The 24,303-nt window shown below is 36.0% G+C and overlaps 1 protein-coding gene across 1 annotated transcript; it reads left to right on the forward strand.

Annotated features, from left to right (window-relative positions):
- The first annotated feature begins 668 nt into the window (after window positions 1-668).
- On the forward strand, window positions 669-21,450 carry LOC125646468 (proliferation-associated protein 2G4-like). Its single transcript, XM_056141510.1, has 12 exons — window positions 669-808; window positions 1,377-1,505; window positions 1,600-1,705; window positions 6,027-6,096; window positions 8,134-8,226; window positions 10,356-10,419; window positions 10,921-10,999; window positions 14,744-14,822; window positions 17,463-17,541; window positions 18,197-18,343; window positions 18,691-18,818; window positions 20,766-21,450. Exons 1-12 carry the CDS (start codon window positions 724-726, stop codon window positions 20,862-20,864), a joined length of 1,158 nt encoding a protein of 385 aa, XP_055997485.1. The 5' UTR covers window positions 669-723; the 3' UTR covers window positions 20,865-21,450.
- The last annotated feature ends 2,853 nt before the right edge of the window (window positions 21,451-24,303 follow it).

A 24,303-nucleotide genomic window follows, 5' to 3' on the forward strand; every position in this document is an offset into this window, starting at 1 on the left:
TAAATATCATAAAACTCCACTAACTATTTGTAAACATAAACAAATCTTGTCTTGCTTAAAAGTTTAGGCTATGCTTTCTATTTGTTGTAAGGGAAAATGTGGACCTTACGTAGCTTTACTATGATGAATAATCTTAATATGATAAAACTTGGTCGTTTGTTAAATGAATCTTTTTCTATATTTTATACATGGTAATATTTGAAAAATTAAACCTGTACATGTTGTATATGCAGTATTTTGTATTTTCCAACCTCCTCTTTGCAACTGATGTATGAAGTCCTACGTACTTCATAATTTATGAGAATGAAGCATTGATTTATTGATTATCAAATTATTTCATTTCAGTTGCATAGTAATTTATTGTTGCTGTTTATTTTATATATATATATTTTAAAAATCTCGTTTCCTATTTCTTGATTGAAGCTGGTAATATATATTTTTTTAACGTTAATATATCCCATACACAGGGGAATTAAAAGAAAAGCATAATTTCCAGTCAAATATACATTGTAAATGTATCATTATATACTCACTTCTGAAACAAACATTTATTGGCAAATCTTTCGGTCCAATAGTAGTAATAAGTTTATATAGCCACTTATGTCTTTGACACACGAAATATCACGAAAATATTCTAATACTCATGCAAGTTACTTCCCCTTGATTTGCAATCTATTTCCCGCCACGCATTGCGATTCTATGAACAACACGTGAAAATCCAAAATGGCCGACCAGAACGATGAAGACACAACTCCAGCGGCAGATATTGTCGTTACTAAGTACAAAATGGCCGGAGACATGGTCAATGGTGAGAGAAGAATAACAACTAAGAATTATTCAATATACTTTGATTGATTTGTAACTTTTGTAAGTTACAACATCAAATGAATTCAGTTTACGAAATGATAATGGGCCATGCTGACTTGCCCACATGTGTCATTGCACAACAGAGTGTAAATTTGAGTATTTTTAATTACGTGCGAGATGGTTTATCTCTAACTTTCTTGATAATTATGTCTGCAGGATTAGAATAAAACGGTTGATGCCAATTACATTTTGTATTTCCCATTTTCGATAAGGCATGGCATATGGTTGTTGCTACCCCCCCCCCCTTCCCAATTCATCACACATTTGTAAGATGCCCAGACTGAGTTGTGTATTGTATTTAACAATAGAGATGGATAGATAAATACACATATACCAGTGTGCATGGTATATTATATGGTATGATATGTGAGGAAAAAAATGGTGAACTTATATTTTTTGTTTAAAAATGAAATTTAGCCTGATATTTGTACTAGAACACTCTATTGTATAGGTATAGTTTTTCTCTCTAATCATATGATATATGCTAATAAATGTTTTTCTTTTGAAAGGCATCATGAAAGAAGTGGTTGCAAAGTGTGTGGCTGGTGAAAATATTAACAATATCTGTGGGTTTGGGGACTCCAGATTACAAGAGGAAACAAGCAAGGTGTTTAAGAAGGACAAAGAAATGAAGAAAGGTGCTTACTTGTAAATAAAACAGCGTCTGTATTTAGGTGTTCACTGTAAAGCATAATATGAATTCATAGATGAAATATATTTCTGTAATTGTAGGAATTGCCTTCCCGACATGTGTATCTGTCAACAACTGTATATGCCATTTGTCACCGCTAAAGAGTGACCCAGAAAAAGTGCTGGCTGATGGAGATGTTGTGAAGATGTATGTTCAAACATAGAGTTTACACTTAAAGAGGTTTTTTTTAATTCTCATATTGGGCACAAAACATTAAATTATAGGAAATATCACTCCAGAATTTGAGAAGAATTGTCAGTTGGACTGGAGTGTGTAAACATCTTTGTACATTACCTGAGTTTAGTGCTGCTTCAGTAATTGTCTGTAGGAATTCGGCATTAGTCACCTTCACAAGTGAATGTGAATAGTGATGCAGCAGTGTTTGCAAAATAGACCTGCTCTGACACGGGGTCTGGGTTTTTGTGGTCTTGTCCAAAGGACCACCCCATATTTTGACACAGACATTTGAACAGACAGTCTGATGCATTTTGCAGGACCAACTGAATTTGTTTGATCTAGTAAAAGTGCAGATATTAACCTAATTTATTTTTTGATATAGACAGGGACGAAGTAAAAATCGATGAGCAAAATTGCAGACATAGACTGTTCAGAGTTGTTATAATCTCAGTGTTTATTTTCTATCCACTGGTACCAGTACCCATTCAGTTGGGAAAAAATAGCATCAAAATTGAACTAGTTGGGAATTTTCTACCAATGTATTGGCAAATGATTTCAACCAAAGAAAACAAAATGAAAAACAAAATTTTTCATGGTAATATTTGCGGTTGTGAGACATCAGGAATCGTCGAAGGCTCGGTCTAGAATCGTCGTAGCTCTTAAACATGCACATTGCCATGATCTGTACTTTCGATTTAATACCGGAAGTGAACATTATAGTTAACTCCTACAACGTTTCAGACTTGAGTAAACTACGATGTCAGCTGTATACTTTTTTTGGCAAGTGAATTGGGAATTTTTAGTCTCAAAATTGGGAAAAATCAACGTTTTTTGGTATTGGAAATGGCATTGTTAACAACTGCCAATTTTTATGCCCCCCCCCCCTTTTTTTAATTGCCATGTGTAACCTTTTTTTAACTTCACTCAGTACAGTGTTTCTGCTAACTTTGAAATCCAAGGTTCATTTTGACCATTTGAAAGAAATTGGAGGGGTGTGTGTGTGTCAAGGAGATATTTAGAGAGTGAACATTTACAGTTCATAGGACTACAATAACAGTCTTCACGAAAACTCGGTGGTCCGAAGACCAAGGCCATTGAATTTTACGGTTGGGTCAGTGAAAATTAAAAATCAGGAAGTCCGATGGGCTTGTAGACTTTTTGTAAGTCACATTAAATATAATGTTGGATTTAGATAATCTAAACGTCTTATTTGCTTAAATTTAGGCCAATTTTTTTGAAAAATTGGTTTACCGATTTCAGAATTTTCAAATCCGTTCGGAGGAGGTGAAAAAAAAAGAAGAAAAGTTCAAATGACAAAATGTTAAGTAATAAAAATGAATTTGATTTGAAGTCAATGTTTTATTATCAACTTTAATATTCTCTTCACTGTCAACTTAAGACGGTGGTATATAGTGACTATTGTGCACCTTGTCAACAATGCTGTTTCCTTCAAAAATGTTATTTGTTTATTAAATTAACTTTCTATCATTATATCAAATGTCCCTTGTTTACCGTTTAGTTATGTAAATCGCAAAATAAAAGAATGGCATCCATGATGTATATAGGGACGCACTAATCACCTGAAGTACTAAAATCCTGACAGACCTTACCAAGCATATATTTTGTCTAAAAATTTACTTTTAAGTTTTAAAGTCTTATTTATGAAGTCAAGTAAAGTTATAAATAAAATTCATGAACCCTATAAACATTTATTCAAAAATTCTGAATTTTATATTGGTCAGATCAATTTATTGTTGGTAGTCAACAAATTTTATACAATGAATGAATTCAGTAATGTTAAATGTTTACAACCTCCTTCAATATATGAAGAATTACACGTTGATTATGAGGAATATTTCTTTAAAATTCATTAATAAGAATTTAAAAGTGTATCTTCGGCAAAATGTATGCCTGGTAAGGTCAGGTAGGGTTATACTTGTTTAGGTGATTAGTGCAACCCCACGTACGTCATGGATGCCATCTGAAGTGTTTGTTTTTATTTTGGGATTTACATATCTAAATGGTATGCAATGCATAACTAATGCTAATTAGAAGTTAGTTTCATAAACAGATAACTAATTGAAAGCAAAAAGCATTATTACTAAGGTGCAGTATAATTGTTAGCACCGGCTGAAGTTGACTGATATTCCACACATGACGTGAATATTATGGACTGTCCCAAGATTTCGACGGAGGCTTCTGTCCAAATATCCAGTCCAGCGGAATCTATTTTCTTTTCTTTCTTTCTTTTTTTTTTTTTGGTGAAAAGGAAAAATTACAGTGTCGGAAATATAAAAAGGAGTCAAAAACCTTTTTTTTTTTTTCAACATCCCAAAAAATCAGTGCGGCGGATCCGTAAACCAACTCAATAAAAAAAAACGCCTTATCATCAAAATAAAAAAATGGCACATAAAGTAAGTGTTTGGACATCGTGGTTTGTTTATTTTGTAAAGAACAATAACTATAATTTGAATTGTAAAGATAACTTGTATGTTGATCACATGAATATTAAACGAACAACTTGTTGAAACATCAGAAAAGGCCACGTTCAGTATCGCACCGCACACCTGTAATTGCTGCTGTATTGCATTGTCCAATTAAAATGAACTTCATCAATTGCAGTTATCTCTGATTTTATGCAATTTCTATAGTTTATAGAATTAATCAATCGTTTACATTTGATGTTAGTAGAGAAGACTACTTTGATGTTGGTAGAGAAGGCTACTTCCTAAGGTGCACTCGGGCTGTTTTCATGTTTGTGAAAATACGAGAATTTGTAGTCTTGTTTGCTTGCGGGTGAAGAGAGAGAGAGAGAAAATACCGTGTACGGTGTTGTTTTTCTGGTATAGACAGAGGATATGAATATGAGTAATAACCATAGTTTCAGTAAATTAATCGTACAGTTTTATAGTGCATTTCATAATGTATGTGATAAACATGAAAATTTAGGGGGCCGGTAAATTCATATATAATTCTTATTTTCTTAATCATATATATTCATTCCTCGATTAACGCGATTACACCATGTCACCCAGCTGATGTCTCCTATGTTTGTGAATTTGCTAAACACAAGACGCTGAATATGATGTCACAATGCACTGTTTACATCAATTGCGTTATGTTTCCCGCGTTCAACGAAAAGGTTGATCAAATGTCTATTAAAGTTAGGAGGATGCTTTGTTAGAGCTCTGTCCATACATGTTTAGTGCTTATTTTGGGATGCTTTTTTTGTTCCTGTTATGTATATAGATTCTATAAATGCCAATACTTTTTGCTTTGCCCTCAAAAATGGTCACACCTTCAGAGTTCTTGAAAAGTGTCGGTAATGTCGGATTATCCGATAAATGTAGTAAATGTCCGACACAAGTTACTTAACTGTCAGTCCTGATGGCCGATAAAAGATCGGGATCGAAGTTCGTTTTTTACCGGGAAAAATGGCGGCCCTGTGGCCCATAAATTTTCAAACCGATGCTAAATCCGGCAAGACATTGAAAGGTAAACGTGAGGAATCTGTTGTGAGAACTATGAGGATAAAAGAAATCGGGAATCTGGAAGACAATGGCTTTTGTTTGATGCGGTTTTACCTATTGCTAGGTGACACCATCTCATGATCTGCTCAAAGTCACGAGACCAACTACATCCAGGCCAAAGTGAGAGAGAGAGTTTACAATTTAAACGATTGCAGAGGAAGATGAGAAAGAAGTTGAGAGGAATAGACAGGATAGAGAGAAAAGTGGAGGGTGAGAGAGAAGTGGAGGGGGAGAGAGAAGTGGAGGATGAGAGAGAAATAGAGCAAAAAAGTGACTTGTTGAATTGAGGAAGATTCAGAATGTGAGGAAGATGCGAAAGCGTATGAAAGGAGAATTTATGAACGTATAGCTGAGATGGAGATTGAATACTTTTACACATGTAGTTGATTATAAATAAAATTGATAGAAAACCTCAAAAGCAATGCATTTTTTTTTCTGGACTGACAATATTTTGTTTGGGCTGACACTATTTCTAACAGTATCGGACCAAATGTCTGACACTTCAAAAGAAATCTCAAGCACTCTGCACCTTAAGACATATTATAGATTTTAAAAAATGATATGGATTGTAACTTTTACGAAATTTCAGTGTTGCAGAATTGATGAAATATTTGACACCTAGAATAGCTATAGTGTATTCAAATTACTATACTCTTGGATTGAATACTTCAATAATTCTTCTGTGTTTCTTTATTGGCAGTGATTTGGGAGCACAGGTTGATGAATACTTCAATAATTCTTCTGTGTTTCTTTATTGGCAGTGATTTGGGAGCACAGGTTGATGGATACATCGCAGTGATTGCACACACACTTGTTGTTGGTGCTACAAAGGTGAGTTTACCTGTGTCATTGTCAGTGGAAACAAGGGACAGTTGATCATTGTCAGTGAGGAGCTTTACTGGAAACATGGGACAGTTAATCATTGTCAGTTAGAAGCTTTACTGCAGGGTTTGACACTAAGGCATATCCAACCGAGTCTACTAAATGATAGGTCTAGTTGAGTAAAATGTCGGTTCACTAATCTGACTGGTCTTGTTGAAAAAATAAACAAAGCAACTTTATTTTAAACCATAAGATATTTTATTATTAACTGAAAAAATAATGGGAATATTTTGCAAACAATTTTAGACCGCATGATGACTTGATCTCTATTTTTAGTTGTAAGAAATAAGTCGTGGTCAAAAGTGATGTTTTACAACATCTACTCGTTGTTTATTGATAATGTGAATGTGTGTAAAGTTTTATTTCGGATAAATAGATCTGAATTGAATTCATTTTGATTAAGAAAACAGTTTATTTGAATTAAATGTAAGGAAGTTTTTATTAAATTAATAAATTACATCGTAAACAGCCTTTTTTCGATGTTGACATGTGTGGGAATATCTCTATTCAAATATAACTTCTCCAAAGTTCTCATCCTTACAGAAAGATGTCCCAAGAGAGAGAGAGAGAAAAAATGATAGGGAAGAAACAAAGCAGGCTTATGAAATAGAAATTTAAAAAAAAAAATGTCAAGTTCGTTTTATTCTAAATGGACTTAAGAATTTTCATGCTGGTTGGAATTCAAAGAAACAGGTAATGGTGTGTTTTAGAATAAAAGCATCAATGGTAGCTCGACTGCTCTAGTGCTCTCAGCTAAAAAAAAAAAAAGTGAATGTCAAACCCTGCACTGGAAACATTATGGGACAGTTGATCATTGTCAGTGGGGAGTTTCACTGGAAACATAGGACAGTTGATCATTGTCAGTGGGGCGCTTCACTGGAAACATAGGACAGTTGCTCAGGATGTTCTTTCATGTTTGATGTTTATGAACACAGTGATTGATCATAACTGGGAGGACGTTGGTTCGAGGCCTGCTCGTATGTTGTCCTAGGTAGTGTCTGCTCCTTTCCAATCAGTTGGCATTGAGAAGTGAGAGTAACGGGTTATTTGGATTGAGATCTTTAGAACCAAGGCAGGGTTTTATCCAGCATTTAGATGTTCTACCCATTTTATATTTAAGGGGAATTTTTGAGAAATCCAGTCATGAGCTTCCAGGGGATGGGGATGAGGGACATCCATGGAATATAATATTCACAGATTATAACAGCCATATAAATTAATTGATTACTCATTTTATCTTAATATTGTAAATCTGACAATTATAGAAAATCACTTACAATTTAAAAAAAAAATTTCTTTGAAAATTCTTATCCAATTTTGTCAAGTTTCTACAAATGAAGGGAATTTTTTTATCTGTTGAAGGGGAAATATGCATTTGTTGCCAAAGGGGAAAGGTACCTTTTACCGGTAGTAAAAACAACCTAGGTAAATCACTGCAAGGTCTCGGAATGCATTGGCAAATTAAAGAGCCGTCACTGATATGGTGCCTAGCACTAAGCTTAGGTACAGCTGGTGATGTCTCAATTTGAAATTCTCAGCAGTTATCTTGAAAATGTAAGAGACGTACTGTTCTGTTGGTCATCTTTAGCTTGTTTGAAAATACTTAAGTAATGTACATTGCATGTAGTTGTACAGTGTTTTTGCAACAAAGATGTATCATTAATATTAAATCAAACCAGCCATATACTGTACCTATACTTTTCTTGACTCTAGATTGTTGCAGTGGAATGATGAAAATTCAGCAAGTCTCGAAATGTTCTGTAATTTCACATTCACAACTATTGATGTACTAAAATACTGATTGGCAGACTGTGTCCCACTTGTTTTGATAGATTACAGGTCCGTCATTAAACTGAACTTTCTTGCATTCAAAAAAACATGGCAGGTATGATTTAGATAAATGTGTTACATGCAGTTATACTTCTTGCTGTGTTGTTGTGTAGCCAGCTTTTGCTAAATGACAAGGATGTGGTCATTTTATTGTAGGAGAGTAAAATTAAAGGAAGAAAAGCAGATGTCATCATGGCTGCTCATTTAGCATCAGAAGCTGCCCTTCGTTTGGTCAAACCAGGAAATGAGGTATGTGTGGCTTGTGTGAAAATTCCTAGAATTGAAGTTGTGTGTTGCAGAGCGGAAGTAAATAAAGTGAAGCTTCCCCATTCCTTTAGATAACATTCCTACTAGGGCTGCAACGAGCACCTAAAATAACCAAAAACCACGGGTTGTGTTCTGTTCGGGTCCAGTTTTTACGATAGAATCATTATCAGAAATCTGTTTAAACAAAAGTATGTCAGACATAATTAGAATATGTAACAGAATCAACATCATCAATAAAAATAACATTGAAAGCATGGAATGGAGACAAGTAGAAGTGACAATGCTGTTTCTAGTACCATGGATGTCGAGTCTAAACCAGAGTCCACGTCCAAGAGTAGTTATTGTAACAAAATATAATAAAGGTTTTTGATTTTAACTTGAATATTAGACAGCGCTCCAAGTTGCGAGTAAAACGCAACCAGAAAATCAATTTTGCAACAAGAGATTATGATTAAGTCGCATTTTTGCGAGTGGAGAAAATTTGGGCATCCAATAAAATTTCATAATCGAGATCGGAGGTCTGATTAAATATTTTTCAGTCTTGGTCAAAGCAGCATTTGAAAAAAATCAAGATGGTGGGAAAATGAGGTTTAGAGCACTTTGGATTTATCAGTAGTAAAAAGCAGATGCCTCAGCCTAGTACATGTAACTAAGAAATTCAAGAATCATGCGGAGAAAGTTCTGCATCTAAAGATGACGTAGCAGTGTCTAAAGAGAAATGCTAAAGTAAAGAAAGAACCCTTTTAGGAAATGGCTGAAGGAATTTTCGTGGTTGATATACAGAGATGATAAAATGTTTTGCAGAGAATTTGTGAAACCAATCAGGCAGTAACGTCCAACAATTCTGGACATCCATAGTCCGATTTCACCATGACCAGGTGCACATCTTTCAAACGTGGAAGTGTGACTATTCACGGGAACAGTAAGAGACTGCGTTATTAGCAGTAAGTCGAGCGCGGCAAATGTTGCTGCTAATTTTCAAAGGCAATTACAAACTTGGGATGTAGTGTTCTTGTTGATGCTGGTACTGATTGTTCAGCAAAAGATCCAACAACAGTAGAAGCTCTTATTCGCATATAAGCAGTGAGGGCCCACTTAATGAGGATTTTAAAACAAATCCTTCTGTAAAACGCTGGTTTTCCCAGAAGCAAAGTACTGTAAAATATGCAGGATGGCCCAATGCAATACAACTTTTGCCAGAGTATATACTTGACATGCTAGCATCCAGCATGTTTTACAGCACATTTCTATTCAGTTTAAAAACAAAAACAAAAAAACCCATGTATGGGTGTTGCTTTTTTCTTGAAAGATGTTCAAATTTAAAAAAAAAAAAACTAGTCAGTCTTATTAACGAAATCTTTTACCATGGCGAGTAGAAATTTTGAAAATGGCGACCAGAAATATTTCTAGTTGCCATTTAGTGACCTGATAGCAAATGTGACTTGGAGCGCTGATTAGATTTTTAAAATAGCTATATACATGTAAACCCAAACTGAAATACCCAAACCTGAAATAAAAAATCCTGAACCGACCTGACCCCAATGTTGGAACCATGACAGCCCTAATTCCAGCAGGCGTTGCTGTATTAATAATTCTACAGAGTTTCAGAAAGAGAAAGTTTATGTAACTTCTCAAGAAGAGATTTGCATGAAAGTATGAATTCTTTTAAGAACATTGTAATAAATATGCTCTTCCTATAGACTTCAATGTAAGATTTCAAGGTGAAATAAACCAAGCAGTAATCACAATTTTGTAAATTCCTTTGGTGAATTATTGTTGTTTGGTTAACCCTGCAAAATGATACCAAAACAAAAAATTGGTGGATTATTTTTGTGTAAATAACTTTCCAGAATGATACCATGATTTAAATATCATATGGTTGACCCATTCGTTAGCTAAATGGAACAGCCAATGCACCTATTGACCTTGATGATGCTCCATATTGTTAATGATTACACGGACAGGTGGTACTAAAAAAACCCAGATCGAACTAGTTTGCAACAAACATGCAATAATTGTCCCAGATAAAAGCAATCTCAGTTTCAATAGAAATATAAGAGATGAGATTCAGTGAATGTAAATATTTATATTTGAATGAATTCTATTTGTAGAATAATGTGGTAACAGATGCAGTTCAGAAAGTTGCTGAATCATTCAAGTGTAAACCCATTGAAGGTGAGGACACCTGGGCTGTAATATCCCTCGGTGTTAATATACGTGTAGCACGTCCCTCGGTGTTAATATACATGTAGCACGTCCCTCCGTGTTAATATACGTGTAGCACGTCCCTCCGTGTTAATATACGTGTAGCACGTCCCTCCGTGTTAATATACGTGTAGCACGTCCCTCCGTGTTAATATACGTGTAGCACGTCCCTCCGTGTTAATATACGTGTAGCACGTCCCTCCATGTTAATATACGTGTAGCACATCCCTCGTTAATATACATGTAGCAGGTCCCTCCGTGTTAATATACATGTAACACGTCCCTCCGTGTTAATATACATGTAGCACGTCCCTCCGTGTTAATATACGTGTAACACAGCCCTTAGTGTTAATATACGTATAGCACATCCCTCCGTGTTAATATACATGTAGCACGTCCCTTCGTGTTAATATGCAGCACGTAGCTAACGGTCGTCTGTATAATGTACCTTGGACTCTTTCTTCATTGTAGGAATGCTTTCACATCAGTTGAAGAAACACGTTATTGATGGGGAAAAGGCAATAATTCAAAATCCTTCAGAGGCACAAAGGTACGGTCTGTTTTGTATATATATCATGGGTCACTGTAGATGATACCAATTAGGGCTGCAACGGGTAACCGAAAACCGCGGGTCATGTTCTTCGGGTTGGGTTCGGTTCCATTTTTCCGTATTTCGGTTCGGGTTTAGTTTTGATAATAGAATCATTATTAGAAGTCCGTTTATTAACAAAATGTCGTCAAAATCCTCAAAGGTGGCAGTATTTTGATCAATTGTTAAATGATTGCATTTTGGACAAAACTGTAAATAATGACAGTATATTCAAGATATGTCAGACGCATTGAAAATACACTACAGGATCAACATCGTCAATGACAAAACATTGAAAGCATGGATGGAAACGAGTAGAAGTGACAATGCTGTTTCTACAGTGTAGTACCATGGATGTCGAGTCTAAACCTCAGTCCACGTACCCAAGTAATTATTGTGACAAAATACGATAAAGGTTTTCGTTTTTAACTGTATATTAGATTTATAAAATAGTTATATAGACCCGAACCGAAATACCCGAACCCGAAGTAAAAAATTTAGACCCGACCCGAAAATTTTCGGATTACCAATCATTGTAGAAAATCAAGGTGTCGTAACCGCACAATACGTCAGTGTGGTGTCTTATGTTTATTCATAATCAAATCATCAGGATCATATCTTGTATCCGGTGAGGCAACCATCAACCAGGGAGGGGGGTTCGTGACCCAAAAGTAGGTCTCTTTTACCTGATATTGGAATTTTATGACTGCATAGTAAAATCATGTCTGGGTCATATCTTGCAAACTATAAAGCCTAGTTCAATCAAATCTGGTGTGCTGGTAGAGAACTTCAGGTCTATTACAGTAATTTTTTTATTCAATGTAGTTGCAACTGACAGTGTAACAGTTTGTGACTTTTTAAGTTTTGAGTAGTTTGATTTAGATACAGTGGAACCCCATTATAACGTTCCCCCTTTATTACATTAGTCCGCATATTATGTTGGAATTTCAAAGCACAAAATCATTTCTTAACAAACCTATATAAAATAGACCTTGTTATTATGTGTCCCAAGATGCCTGGACTCCGTTGTAAAAATTCTGACAAAAATGTAACAAACCCCTAATTATTCAATAGTGATTCTCAAAATAATCAGCCATTCACACCTTGACTGCCCCAGGCAGTTACCATGTAAATTTCCTGGTCTGTTAGGGGATTAGAGACGCTTGACTGGTCACGCTTTGATAGATCTAGGGACATCAATACAGGTGAATACCCTGTATCGAAGCCAGTGATAAACAATTAAATGATGTTTATTTAGAAATTGTACTCAATTAAATTTTCTTCATTTTTCATATTTTGATGATAAAATAAATAATAATTTCTCAATCACATGCGTGTTCAGCATCGTGTGATTACCTTCGCTATGAAAACTCTATTTGCAGACAGCTTTGGAACCAAACATGTAGGACAAAATTTATCGTAGCAATGTTAAAACAGCTTGGGTAACGGCTTGGACATAGTTAAGTGAGAAAAGGCAGTGTTCAATTAAAACAATTGTCAGTTATTTTGACATGATAGTTTGGGTGTTGTTAGATTTCATTCATAAATACGCCGATCAAACTGCCCAGTGTTATCGGCCGATTCGTGCAAGGCAATTAGTTCAGTGAACATTTTAAAATCCCTTGATATCTTTTTTTGATGTGAACGTGATTTTAGTGCCATCATTTAGTGTTGTAAATGTGATCTTAATATTAGTGCATTATTTTTTTAAAAGTGGATTGCATTTGTTCTCCGTGTTTATTGATGGTGAAAAAAGTGTGTAAGTGTTGGATATCGCGTGCATTTTGTGTCGTCATTTTGTTAGGATTTTTTTTGGGGTGGGATATATTAAATTGTGTTTTGAATTGTGTAGTAGAGATATAACTTAATAAAAACGATGTTTTATTATTTTTTGTTTTATGTACGAATGTCGAATACGAACAGGAATGAGTTATTGAGAGGAATTTAAATATGAACACATTATGTTAAAGTTTAACAAAATGGTGTAAACGAAAGCAGATCTGCAATGCTTATCAAAGTATCCTTATTTATCCTATTCAAGAAATAAAGAAAAGGGATGAGAACATGAAGAATTACGGACATTTAAGATAAGATGTAAATAAATCAAGTGTCATAGTCTTTAAAAACAAAGACAGTAGAGATATGTTCACACACACACCTTCACGGAGTATCAACGGAAGATAAACAGTTTCCAAATGATATTTTTAATGGATTTCTCTGGCAACATTTATTAGGTTGACCTAGGTATTACGTTATTTTATCGTGACAAAATGGAAAACGTATTAACGGGGTACCACTGTAATACGCACCATGTGGGAGTGGGTAGTCCCAAACATATACCCTAGTGGTGTACTGAATTATGGCATTGCTCTTTGATAAACAGATTTACAGACTCCAAAGCATGCTACTACACCAGTGAAATGGTGAACAAACATTGAATGGCTTGAACAGAATAGTTCTTGGCAAGAACATTTTGTCTTGAAACCTCTTTGCGATCCGATCCAGAATAAAATAGCCTCTAGACACAATTACATTTTGTAGTTTTCATTAAAAATTATTATTTTTAGCTCAAGTGAGCTTTTCTGATTGTCCATCGTCTGTCTGTAAACTTTTCTCATTTGCAATTTCTTCTCCAGAACCACTGGGCCAATTTCAACCAAACTTGGCAAAAGCGTCCTTGGGTGAAGGGCTTTCAAGTTTGTTTAAATGAAGGGCCATGTCCCCTTCAAAGAGGAGATTATCACAAAAATAGGGTGGGGTCATTTAAAAATCTTCTCAAGAACCACTGGGCCAGAAGAGCTGAAATTTACATGAAAGCTTCCTGGCATAGTGCAGATTCAAGTTTGTTCAAATCATGGCCCCTGGGGGTAAGATGAGGCGACAATACTGAATAGGGGATCAAAGTTTTGCATACAAATATATTGTAAAAATCTTCTCAAAAACTACTGGGCCCGGAAAGTGGAAATTCACTTGAAAGCTTTCTGAAATAGTGCAGATTCAAGTTTGTTAAAGTCATGATCCCCAGGAGTATGATGGGGCCACAGTAGGGGATCAAGAGTTTTACATACAAATATATAGGTAAAATATTGAAAAATCTTCTTCTCAAGAACCACTGAGCCAGAAAAGCTGAGATTTACATGAAAGCTACCTGGCATAGTGCAGATTCAAGTTTGTAAAAATCATGGTCTCCGGGGGTAAGATGGGCAAAGTAAGGGATCAAAATTTTGCATACAAATATATAGGGAAAAATCCTCTTAAAATTCACTGGCCAGGGAAGTTTAAATTTACATGAAAGCTTCATGACATAGTGCAGATTCAATTTGGTGAAAATCATGGCCCCCGGGAGTAGGTTGGGGCCACAATAGGGATAAAAGTTTTACATACGAATAGGAAAAATCTTTAAATATGAGCCAAGGTGACTCAGGTGAGCGATGTGGCCCATGGGCTTCTTGTTGAACAGGTATTGATCATGTATCGCACAAATTATTAATCGGCAAATGGCTCTCGGAGAAAGGTCAATCAAGGTCATTTTAAAGGTCAAGGTTACTCAGAATGTAAATCTTATACATGAATAAAAATCTTGATTTCAACAGTATTTCAACAGTTTTTGATCATTGTGGGAGTCATTCATCATATTTATAAAGTAGTTCATTTGTTGGATATAGTTGGGAGAGTTCATTAGTTTTACTAATGTTTTGTTTTTAGGAAAGAACATGAAAAATGCGAGTTTGAGACATATGAAATCTTTGGGGTGGATGTCTTGGTCAGCACTGGTGAAGGCAAGGTGAGTTTAAAAGTTTGCAGTTCAGAAATTAGTAGGTCATGAGAGCTCGAGAAAACTGCGGAACAAGATAGTTCCTGCGGTTGGAAGTTTTTGCAATTTGATTTCTAAGAGGTAGCAAATTAGGCCAATTCAACTTAATTGAAAGATTATCATTCTTGCCCGCTAAGGGTGGGGCGATACCCTTTCTAGCCGATACGTATCACGATACTTGACACACGATACATTACATATCACGATACTTTGTATATCACTAAAAAATACAAAAAAGGATTTCAAATTTATTTGGTTCGAAACAAAATAGAAAAAATCTTTTAGGTCACATGAGTAAACTCAGGTGACCTATTGCAATTGGTTGTCTTCCGTCGTTGTACGTCGTGCTTTAACAATTGAACATTTTTAACTTCTTCTTGATAACTACCAGTCCAATTCTTTTCAAATTCGGTATGAAGCATCATTGGGACAAGGGGGACATAAATTGTAAATTTCAGGACTCCAGCACCCATGGGGCCCTAGGGGCGGGGCAAAAACTGCCCAAAATTGACCAATTTTCAAAAATCTTCTTCTCAAGAACCACACACGTGTAAGAAAGACTAAATGCATGGTGATGTAGAGCAGGAAGGCCTCTACCAAAATTGTAAATTTCATGATCCCCAGGGCAGGCAAAACTTCGTATATATAGTGTTTATGTGTAAAACACTTAAATAACATCTTCTTTAGTGCTATTGATACTAAATTGAAACTAAATGGATATTTAGAAAGAACAGGTAGTCCTTTACCATAATTTTAAATTTGGTGATCCCAGGGGTGGTAGGGGTTTTGGTATTAAGGTGGGACCAAAATTGTCAGTTATTGATATGTGAAGAATATAATTTTTTAACTTCTTTTTGAAAACTACTATTCAAATTCTTTTCAAATTTGGTATGAAGCATCTTTTAGACAAGGGGGGACATGAATTGTAAATTTCAGGGTGCCTGCACCTTTGGATCCTCAGGGGAGGGGCAAAAAGTGTCCAAAAATTGACTAAGTCTCAAAAATCTTCTCTACAACTGTACATGTGTAAGAAAAACTAAATGCATAGTGATATAGAGCAGGAAGGTCTCTAACAAAATTGTAAATTCCATGATCCATGGGGTAGGGGTTCTGACCATGTTGTCGAATTCAAATTGTGTACTTTTAAACTTTTTGCTACAGGTAAGTCATGTTGCATTTTTATAGGGAGGAAGCCTGTTTCATACATGCCAACTTTTAAAAATCCCCATGGGGGATTTTGCGCGCGACGACCTTTTTCAAAGCTCAAAATTCACGACATTTTACCATGAAAATAAATATTTGTCTTGTCAAGTAAAATATCAATCTAATCATTGTACATGTATCATATATTAACATAACATCAAGTGTGTTTGACCATTAACTTTAACAAACTATATTTAAAAAAAACACTTTGAAAGATACACATAAATATTTTATTAAAATCATGTATTCAGCAAAAAATTCTCTTCAACAACAAGTTACCTACATATTATCAAATAATACTTAAAATTGCATCTTTTTACACCATATAAACATTGGCTGGTCTATATATCAAAATTTAAATTAAAGCACATGCATTTAGGTACGACTACAAAGGCGATCTTGCTTGTCTGTAAACACGGGCTTGCAAAGTCTGGTGGAACAATCTGCATTGCAACCAGAAAAGGAGTGATCATCCCTGCTATGAAATTTGCGAACAAAACCTTTGCACCCATGACATCTGAAATAATTACCAGGGAAAAAACACATCAAAATATACGTTTTTACTTGTAAATTAACTTGCTAATATAGAATTCAGTACAGACTTGTGCGAATTACGCATCACAAAGTCTATTGAATACTGCACTATATAGACTATATAATACATCGCTATAGATTTGGATAGCCTATATTATTATAGTTGGAAAAAAAAATATTTGTCGTACCTTATTACATATTTTGGATGCTGTCAGCGAGAGGCAAAAATCGGGAATGTCCGATTGTTTGGTGGTGACACTATCATCGTTGTCATTCACGTTTGTGTAAAGGATATGTCAATTTGAAATCCGTCTTCCCGATTAATTACTATCAAAACATGCTTCGCACTGTCCAATAAGCACCCCGACACAGGCAGACCAGGTAAATTAAACCACCCTGATACCATGCGACACATGTAAACAGTAATGGCTGACTATTGTCCCGATTTCTGATTGGCCAGTTCAGAAATGACGCGGGATTTCAAATTCTGGTTGGAAATGGGGGTTTGTTGTCGTAAAATGGGAGATATTTTTAGAAAATCGGGATTTCGGGGTATTTTTGCAATCCCGATCGGGATATCGGGATTTGCCTTTTCAGTTACTTCAAATTGGGAGAATCCTGCACAAATCGGGAAAGTTGGCATGTATGCTGTTTCTGGTTGGATCCTGGTCAATAATGATTCTGAATTTTATGAATATTAAAAATGTAAATGACTTGTGATAATCTGTGACCTCAAAATATTTGGGCAGTTAAAGTTGTTCCATGCAATCTAATTTTTAGCCCAGCTTGCCAAATGGCAACCTTGAATTTCGTTGAGTTTTGAGCCTTGATACAGCTGTTTGTCTGATTCCATCAACATGCACATTTTTACAGGGCAGAGAACAGGAGACCAGAACGACAGTTTATAAAAAGAAAGACATTGTCTATCAACTCAAGATGAAGGCTTCCAGACGTAAGAGCATTATTTAACAAGTTTGTGGTATGTAATTAGCACAAAGTAATATGTAAGTAACACAAAGGACTTGTGCGTCAGCAAATTTCGTGAATCTTTGATAACATGTTAATACTTCATTTGATAAACTTTTGAAAGGTGTTCAGAATTTTGACTTGTATTGACCTTGTTATCTAGGACTTTGACCTTCTTTTTTAAAAATTTCACGCTTTGAACCAAGGGGGGATAATTTAGGTAGAATCACGCTTCCCAGCAAGCTGTGTGATCATCAGGTTATCTTTTTAATCCCAGTCAATGATCTGAAAATGAGTTATGTTTTTATCTGCAGTTGTTGGTAATTTTGAGCCTACTGGTTAAACAATTAAAACATGTACAGGCACCTGACAGTCTACTAGGTAACACCCCCCACCCCCTCGTTGTGCTGGTTCACCAAGCTTAATCGTGTACTCGGATTATTGCAGAGATAAATTATCAGGAGTACGTGTACGTGTGTCTGGAGGCATTCACAGACTTACAGCTTTTAACTTTTCTTGCAGTTCCCAAATAATTTTGCTGCGTCTAGGGCAACGATACATGAAACCCCGCAGTTTTTAGGTTATCCCCAGGAATAGAATTGTACTGTGGGCATACTGAATTGAAATTGTTGATCTTGCAGAATTCTTAAGTGAAGTAGACAAGAGATTTGGACTGATGCCCTTCTCGCTGCGACTGTGTGAGGATGAGAAGAAAGCCAAAATGGGTGTTGTGGAGTGTGTAAAGCATGAACTGATGCAGCCCTTTACAGTCCTGTATGAAAGAGACAGTAAGATTCTTATTGTGTACACAATGTTAACAATTGCAGTGAAGTTTCTGATTGTTAATGAAGAATAAGTGAAATACTAGTCATTAACTTTACAGTCCTGTATGAAAGAGACAGTAAGATTCTTATTGTGTACACAATGTTAACAATTTCAGTGAAGTTTCTGATTGTTAATGAAGAATAAGTGAAATACTAGTCGTTAATTTTCATGCCATGCTGAGATGTAGCTTACACATGCAGTAAAACTGTTTTTCTGTGCATTATTAATGAACATCCTGCAAGTCTTTTCTGAGACTATGATGAGTAGTTAAGTTGTACCTGAGATGAATATGAGATTGGATTGATTTCAGGTGAGTTTGTAGCTCAGTTCAAGTTCACGGTGATTCTGATGCCAAATGGACCTTTGAAAATAACAGGACTACCATTTGAAGATGAATTGTATGAATCCGAGTATCAGATCGAGGATGAGGATATTAAAGTATGTGTTATTTGTTAGAGACATTTTATTATGCCCCATGAATATGGCAGGGGCGCCCCATTTATTGTTTACCATTTCCTCCGTCTGTCCTTTTTTCACACTTTAGGTTTAGCTAAATTTCAAAGAAACTCTTCAAGATATTTTTATCAAACTTTATATGCTAATACAGCATAATAAGGGCTGATTTCAAACTTCCTCATTCCTTCTATTGTCATTAAATGGGAATTGTATGTATATTTAGAAAGATCATAAAGCTGTGTCCAAAAAACTTCAGAATGAGGCTTAAATGCAAATATATGAGGTTCCCTGTTATGACAGGTCTACATGTATGTGTATGGGCTATGGCACTCAGCTGACCATAAGGCCTATGGGCCTCTTGTTGAAATATTATAATTAGATGACAGCACTTTCTTTGGCATGCAATATCTTGAGTCTTGAAAAAAAGCGCTAAAGTATTATGTACCATCCAGGCTGATGTAAGTTGAAGCAAGTCAGACATTGTGTAAATAAATTCTTATTATACCCCCCGCAACAAGTTGCGGGGGGGGGGGGGGGGGGGGGGGGGGTATACTGGAATCGGGTTGTCCGTCTGTCTGTCCGTTCGTCCGTCTGTAGACGCAATGGTTTCCGGACTCTAAAGCATTATCCTTTCCACCTACCGTCACCATATCATATATATAGACTACCCATGGGATGAAGATGTTCCCTATCGATTTTGGGGTCAAAAGGTCAAAGGTCAAGCGCACTGGACATCGAAGTAGCAATATGGTTTCCGGGCTCTAAAGCGTTATCCTTTCCACCTACAGTCACCATATACATATGGACTACCCATGGGATGAAGATGTTCCCTATCGATTTTGGGGTCAAAAGGTCAAAGGTCAAGCGCACTGGACATCGAGGTAGCAATATGGGTTCCGGGCTCTAAAGCGTTATCCTTTCCACCTACAGTAACCACATCATACATATGGACTACCCATGGGATGAAGATGTTCCCTATTGATTTTGGGGTCAAAAGGTCAAAGGTCAAGCGCACTGGACATCGAAGTAGCAATATGGTTTCCAGGCTCTAAAGCGTTATCCTTTCCACCTACAGTCACCATATCATACATATGGACTACCCATGGGATGAAGATGTTCCCTATCAATTTTGGGGTCAAAAGGTCAAAGGTCAAGCGCACTGGACATCGAAGTAGCAATATGGTTTCCATTTAAATTCTTTAATGGCTTTTTTCATCGCATGGAGATGCTGTGTTCCTAGATACCTTTTGGATCATAATACTGAAGTTTTACCTATTACCTACACCCTTTGGGAGATTGGGGTAAGCGGGGGGTATTCTTAGTGAGCATTGCTCACAGTACCTCTTGTTTGATATGATTCACGACACTTGAGTTTTTTTTTTTTTTTTTATACACTTACTAGCCCGATGCCCCAGGCTACTAGATTATACACTGGGCTAGTAAAATCTGAATACGCACTGGCCCGACGTGCTAGTAAAAAATACGACATGTATGGTACAAATTGTCTAAGAAAACATTAGAGATCGAAGTCTTTTAAAACGCTTCCAGTCAGTTACTCTATTTTAATACTTCGACGAGGGTCTCGATGACATGATAATGGTAATTAAGTAAAAATAAACACTTACACCATGAACGCTTTTGAAAAATTTAAACGGGAGCAAAGAGACAATTTAGCGAAGGCTAGTAGATTTTTTTTTCTGGGCGAGTGAATTTTTGAATCACTGGCTAGTGGGTTGAAAAAGTTTTCGTGAAGACTGTTGATAGGGCCTTTTCTCCCAGTCTGCCTTGGAAAGATTGGGGGGGGGGGGGTAAAATTTCTGATTTATCACAAACATTATATAGAGATGTCTTTTAATAGGGGCACACTCTCCCAGTCTGGCTTCAGAAAAGGATTAAGAATTTACACTGCAATGCTGTCTTCTTTAATAGGGCCTTCTCTCCCAGTCAGCCTCCAGAAAAGCAGCCAAGAAGAAGAAGAAGAAAGCTGGCAAGTCAATGGCCGAGTCAGCAGAAAATGCAGAGGACTAAAATAAGCAATGAAAATTAATTGTCTTTGAAAAAAATATTTGTGGTGGTGCATTGGGGACTTGGAAAAGTAGTCAACTGTAAGAGGAAAATGAAATAAAGTATTACATAAAAAAGAAAACTTTTCGTACTGCATGCCACCATCAGGGGTACTAGGCTACTTGAATATTCTACCTGGCATGGAGAAAGACAATTTGTTTTCTAATAAACAGGAAAATCCTGGTTTGAGATTGAATGAAAGGCATTGTCATTTTCGTGGTAGTTCTGTCCATAGTTCATACACTAGTCCAGAGGAGTGGATCGTCTTCTCTGAAGAAGAGTCCATTTTCAGTGCTGATGTTTATTTATGAAGAATTGTTAAAACTTGTAATTTATTTTCAGGTTATTTTTTAAATTTTTATACCCGAATTTGGAAGAAAATTATATACATTTGTTTAATAGAATAAACTTTTGATCTGTAAATTTTGTATCATGGAATACAATGTGTCAATTTCACAGTGGATATACCGATTTTGTATGTTTATTACAAGGTTTACAAAATCTGGAATTGAGTGTATAAGGTCTGCTGAATAAAAGTGCTATTCTGCTACTCTGTGCGATTTATTTCAGTGTTTTGAATATCTACACTAAATGTGTCCCAACAATGTTTTATGACCAGAACATTCTCTGGTATCTGTGAAAACTTGTACAGGATTTAATCGGTGTGATTCCCTTCTTCAGAATGTTCCATTTGTGAAAACCCGTATAGTGGGATTCGTCGCAATGTTCTTGACAAACTGCTACTCCTTAACCATGAAATCGTTCGCAGAGTCATACAACTACTGAGGGGACAAAACAATCGTGTTTGATAGGTCACTCGGGTGACCTAATGTTGTTGGTCTCGTCCATTAGCAGTTTTACATTATTAACTAATTCATGAAAACTACAAGGCCAATTGTTACCGTTTTTGGTGTGAAGCATCTCTATGATAAGATGAATATAGGCATAGATTGTGTTCATGCTACTCATGGGCAGGGCCAAATATGCTGGAAAAGGCCATGTTTTCAAAAATCTTCTCTACACCCACACTTGGGAGAAAACTAAATGCATGGTTATGTCTATGAAGCACTTTATATCAAAATTGTGAAATTCATGACCCCTGGCTCAGGGGTTCAGGCCCTAGTGTGGGGCCATATGGTGAAAATGTACTAAATGTTAGAAAATCTTCCCTACCCCAGTATATACATTGTATATTTGAGAAAAACTAAATACATGATTATTCCTGGGTCAGGGGTTCAGACCCTAGGACAGGGTCAATATGGCATTTATCGTGCAGATTTTACAGTGTGATGCAGTTGACCTCATAATGACCGATATCAACAACTGGTCCAAAAACCTATATATCGGACCGGCATGCAAAAATGCGTAGCAGTACGAAAATTACACATTCGCTTGTAATATTCAGTGTATTAATAGAGTTTTTACCATAGTTAATGTATCACATTAATTTTTACTGTTAAAGTTTTTTACCATTACAATAAATCAAGGTTTTTACCATAGTTGGGCAATGGATCAAATATTCCATGATCTACCTTTAAAAGCAATACATTAGTTCGCTTGTTATAAAAAGAATATCGGCTCGTACCCCAGATCAGATTAACACCCACCCCCTCAAAATATATACTGTATGTATACAAGTGTAAAAAAAAAAATGCGGTTTATAATGAATAGAATATTACATGCTAAAATCCATGTCATATCGGCCCTCTGGATTTTAGCAGTGTAATAATCTCTACACAGTAAGTCATTCTGTCTGAAACTTTAACCTTGCTAATAACTCTTGTTGAACAGTTAGTGCTAGAGCTTTGATATTTCACATGAGTATTCCTTGTGGCAAGACCTTTCCATGGGTACCAACATTTTTGACCTTGGAGTTTGACCTACTTTTTGAAAACTTTAACCTTGCTAATAACTTTTAAACAGTAAGGGCTAGAGCTTTGATATTTCACTTGAATATTCCTTGTGACAAGACCTTTCCATGAGTACTAAACTTTTTGACCTTGACATTTGACCTACTTTTAAAAAAATTGACATTGGTCATAACTTCTAAATGGTAAATATTACAGCTTTCATACTGCACATGAGCATTCCTTATGACAATGTCTTTCTACTGGTACCAAGATATGCGTCCTTGGCCACTTTGGAATTGACCATTATCGGGGGCATTTGTGTTTCAGAAACACATCTTGTTTACCCTTGAGCTTGGAGTTTGACCTACTTTTAAAATTTAACGTTGGTCATAACTTCTAAATTGTGAATATTAGAGCTTTCATATTGTTCATGAGCATTTCTTGTGACAGGATCTTTCTACTGGTGCCAAGATATTTGTTCTTGTGAAATTGGCCATTATCGGGGGCATTTATGTTTCACAAACACATCTTGTTTTTTAATATGAAGACTTGGCCAGGTGGCCATCGACTTCAACCTACTTTTATAACCTTGGCTATTTCTTTTGAACAAAAGGGGGATAGGGATTTGGTATTTCATTTACAGATGCCTCATTACAAGGCCTTTCATATGGTACCAAGGCTTCTTAACTCATGGGAATCCGTGTTAGAAAGGTCCTCAGTACCCCTTGCTTGTTATAAGAGGCAATTAAATGAGACTGCAAAAACTGAGGGCCTGTGTTGCAGCATGATAAAGATCCCTCTCCTGCTCAAAGGCCATAAGCAATGAGCATAGAACTAAATTTATTGTCTACATCTTTTGATCTTATGGAGGATGGGGCTTTCATATTTCACATAGATGCCTCATGACAAGACCTTTTGTTTGGTACCAAGACCATTTTAAACTTTTCAAAACTTTAACTTTGAATATATTTGTTGAACCAAGGGGGAATATGTCTTTGATATTGCACATTTTGATGCCTGAAGACCAGGCCATTCATATGGTGTCAAAACTGTTGACATACTTTTTAAAACCTTTAACATTATGAACCAAAGGGAATAGGTTAAGTAGAGCCATGGTCTCCAGTGAGCCATGTTTCTGACAATTCTTCAGTAAATATGCATGATGATGATTAAAGGTTCATGATCAGATCACATAATTATGTAATTCATGTCCTTGCTGTACATAAGTTTATCATAAAGCGACAACAGATACCCATTCTTGTCACAAAGTCTGTCTTTGACAAGAGGCTTTGCCACACCCACTGGGAGGGAAAAGATCAAATTCAAAGCCTAACAAAAATAAAAAGCTTGCACATGACAAGAGAGGATTGTGTGTAGCCAAATATACAAATACAGAAAATACTGGTGTGTAGCCAAATATACAAATACAGAAAATACTTGACCCAAAGGATGCTTTCGACAAATGTGTCATGACCCTTCGTCTAGGTCAGTTACAACAGGTCATGGGAATTACAATTGTAAGTCATTGAAGTGTATATGAATGTGACCTAACA

This window comes from Ostrea edulis, chromosome 6, assembly GCF_947568905.1.
Source record: "Ostrea edulis chromosome 6, xbOstEdul1.1, whole genome shotgun sequence".
Lineage (NCBI taxonomy): Eukaryota > Metazoa > Mollusca > Bivalvia > Ostreida > Ostreidae > Ostrea > Ostrea edulis.

Coding starts and splice junctions, on each gene's coding strand:
- LOC125646468 (XM_056141510.1), top strand. CDS start 724: ATGGCCGACCAGAACGATGAAGACACAACTCCAGCGGCAGATATTGTC. Junction 6,097..8,133: donor TTGTTGTTGGTGCTACAAAG/GTGAGTTTACCT, acceptor ATTTTATTGTAG/GAGAGTAAAATTAAAGGAAG. Junction 11,000..14,743: donor AATCCTTCAGAGGCACAAAG/GTACGGTCTGTT, acceptor TTTTGTTTTTAG/GAAAGAACATGAAAAATGCG.